General features: G+C 41.0%; 1 protein-coding gene across 1 annotated transcript; it reads right to left on the reverse strand.

The window, feature by feature from the left end:
• Window positions 1–372: 372 nt before the first annotated feature.
• Window positions 373–2,518, reverse strand: LOC126633691 (double-stranded RNA-binding protein 5-like). Its single transcript, XM_050304264.1, has 4 exons — window positions 2,311–2,518; window positions 1,938–2,186; window positions 1,599–1,818; window positions 373–1,505 (listed from the first exon to the last, which is right to left on the reverse strand). The coding sequence occupies exons 2-4, from the start codon at window positions 2,181–2,183 to the stop codon at window positions 520–522; spliced, it is 1,452 nt and encodes a 483-aa protein (XP_050160221.1). The 5' UTR covers window positions 2,184–2,186; window positions 2,311–2,518; the 3' UTR covers window positions 373–519.
• Window positions 2,519–3,256: the final 738 nt, after the last annotated feature.

Below are 3,256 nucleotides of genomic sequence, written 5' to 3' on the forward strand. Positions count from 1 at the left end.
ATAAACAAACAATACGCAACGGGAAGAAGAAGAAGATAAGATGAAGAAAAAGCTGTCTGCCTCTCTCTCCTTCTGAGGAGGGGACTGAGACGAAGAAGTTGAAGAAGTGAGCATTAATGGCGAAGACAGAAGCATTAAATATTTCAAGGGCTAAATTAATTGCTGCAAGTGACTCTGTTGGCCCTCTTCAGGCTGCCTTCATTGCTCCCCCCCTCTCATCTACCTTCTCTCTCTCCTCTCTCTCTCTTCCCCCCCCCCCCCTCCCCCTCTCTTATCCTCTCTGCAACTGCAACCTACCTCTTCAATCTCTCATTTATTGCTCTCTCTCTCTCTCTCTCTCTCTGTGGCCAGTCCGCCAGTCACTGGGCTGTATTTAATTGATTCATGCCAAAGGTGAAATATTATATGAGATATCCCCATCATCCTTTTATACAAAAATTCCAGCATGCATGTAATAACATGTCATCCCAGCTGCTTAATTTCCATCCAAGTAAAAATACATTAACTTTTAATTATGGTTTATATAATCTTATTACCGTCTTTGTTGCCTCCTCCTAACTGCAGCTTGTTGAACTCGGAACCCAGCTGCCGAGTGGAACTTGAACTTGACTCGGGCATCTTCGACTTTGAGCTGCCTGATGATGATGAATTAGTAGAAGCACTTAAACTTAAGCCTGCTTCTGCTTCTGCTTCTGAAGAAATACCCTTCATTGCCATCACTTTTGTTGGTGAGGAGGGTCTCACCGGTGCCGGTGGTGCTGCACAAACTGGGATCACCGATCTCATTTGAACTGCAGGTGCAATATTCCTGTGAGGACTTAACCCTCCACTATACATGTGGAATCCACTAGTCCGTCTTTCTGAAATCTTGACACCGGGCGCGGCCTTAATTGGACCGGACAATTCAAAAGCGCCAAACTTTCCGGCAGTAGACGGAGGAAATTGCCTGTATGGAGAACCTGAACCAAATATACCACTTGAATTTGAACCACTAGCACCCTCCGTTCCAATACCAAGCCATTCTTCCTCATCCCTTTGGTGCTCTTCCAATGGAGGTTGGATGACTTGTGAACCTCCCCTCGCATTCACTTGTACTGGGATTGGCCTATAATTGGATAACGGCGGGTAGGAAGGGGACTTGTCTTTGTTGAGCATTGTAGTTGGTAGCAAAATCTTCGAGGCGGTTCGAGGAGGAGGTGGAGGCAGAAGAGATGTAAAAGTGCTCTGCTTTTGAACTGTTGAAACTTGTGGAACCAAATCTGTCAACAGATCTATCAGCCTCCAGTTTTGATTCTGTAGAGAGCTAGTACTACAACTGGACGAAGATGACGACGACGACGATGATCTGACCATTCTTCTTCTTGCTTGAATTGGATCCCTCCTCCTCATAAATTGCTTGCTATTATTATTGTTGTTGTTTTCATCTTTGGGTCTAAAATTTGAGAGCAACCTCGTCACAACAGCCTGCTCTTCTTCTGCTTCTTTGTTCGCGAAAAAACCCAGGTCTGGAATTGCACAGAGATTTTCAATTTCATGAAGCAATTGCATGATGTGAATCAAAACACAGTTAAAACAGAATATGCAGAGAATACACATACTTCTTTTCAGGGCAGACCAGGCTGCAATTGCAGCATTCTTCTCTGCTTGCTTCTTGGTTTTGGCCGGCTCGCCGGTAAAATTCATGCCGGCAAGCTCCACGGTACACGTAAAAACCGGGACGTGGCCGGGACCTGATCTTACAGTGGTGTACACAGGGAGCTTCAGCCCAGCTCTGTGAGCCGTTTCTTGAAGGAGGTTTTTGTAAATTCCAGTTTCATCCTTCACATATGTATATAACATAAAGTTCAAGCAAAAAACTTGCTAATTAATTAAAATTTAAACGTAACTTTAAAAACAGAGAGGCTTTTGGTAGTTGTTAAAGAAAGTAATGAACTTACTAGAACTCTGGCAGTGAGAGACCTGGACGGGCCTCTGGTGGAGAGTTTATTGAGGGCAACTTCTGCAGCAGCATGCTCCGCCTGTCTCAGTGTGGTGCAGTAGGCCGGGCTTTGGAAGATCTCGCCGTTAAAGTTGACGGAAGCTTTGAATCTCGGCGCATGATCGGGTCCTTCTCTGGTGCAGGCATAGGAAGGGAGGTTGAAACAGCTTCTCTGCGCAAGCTCCTGCAGCTGGTTCTTATACATCTCCTTCAAAACACACACATCCGTAAAACCATCAAACCTCCCACAAAACATAATTAGAAGAAAAACCCACCATTTCAAATGGCAAAAAATACAAAAAAATGCTAATTAAAATAGTTAAGAAACTTACATGTAATTAAAAGCAGGAGCCTTTAGAGGTATCAAGAGTGAAAGATAACCAACAGAACTAGTTGTGAGTGACCAGAAGATTCCTCAGTCAGCCCTACATTGGCTGTCTATGAGGACAAAGGCATCTAATAGTAAATGTCTTCTGAGAGAGAAGAGGTGGAGAAGAGAAGATGAAGAAAGAGAGAATACGAAATGAATTGGTGAAGCTTTAATTACTCTTGGCTTCTTTTAGCGAACTTTTTCCTAATACCGTTCATTTTAACGAAAAATCATATTTTTACATTAAAAATTCAATTTTGATACTATTTATTTTATCTTTTATTTTATTCTTATTGTTAAAACTCAAAATTTTCAAACCATTTTCATTAGTTTTCATTCCTCTCTTTTCCTTCCGTTTCATTATTTTATTCAAACTTTTTGAGATTTTTTTTTTACCGACGAGGGAAGTGTACAGGATTATTTACTGTGTTATTAATTCAAAGCAAATCTTTTCCCATTACAGAGCACAGTTTTCTAGCAACCAGGATTGAAGAGGAGCCACAAGCCAATATCTAGCTTTTATTTTCTTCCTTTTGGGGAAACCAGAATCCAGCTACCAATATAACCCTAGTGCCACAAACCCGATTTTAGTTAAGTTGATTACAACAATGTGTTTTTTCTTACCGTTTTAAAGTTCGAATCTTTGTGTCGGTAATTTACATGAATTAACTAGGATGTTGCTAAAAAAAGATTACATAACCCTAGTGTAATAGATAAGGTCGCAGTCCCTGCAGTAATACATAGTTTTGGAGAAAAATAGAGACCATATCATGAACCACATTCTGTATCTGCATCTGGTGTTTATAAACAAATGACTTTTTAGTCAAAATAATTCATGAAACTTGCATAACTCCTCACTGTTAACCTATATCAGATGATTAACATATACTGTAATCTTGTATACTGAA

Source organism: Malus sylvestris, chromosome 9, assembly GCF_916048215.2.
Source record: "Malus sylvestris chromosome 9, drMalSylv7.2, whole genome shotgun sequence".
Taxonomy (NCBI): Eukaryota; Viridiplantae; Streptophyta; class Magnoliopsida; order Rosales; family Rosaceae; genus Malus; species Malus sylvestris.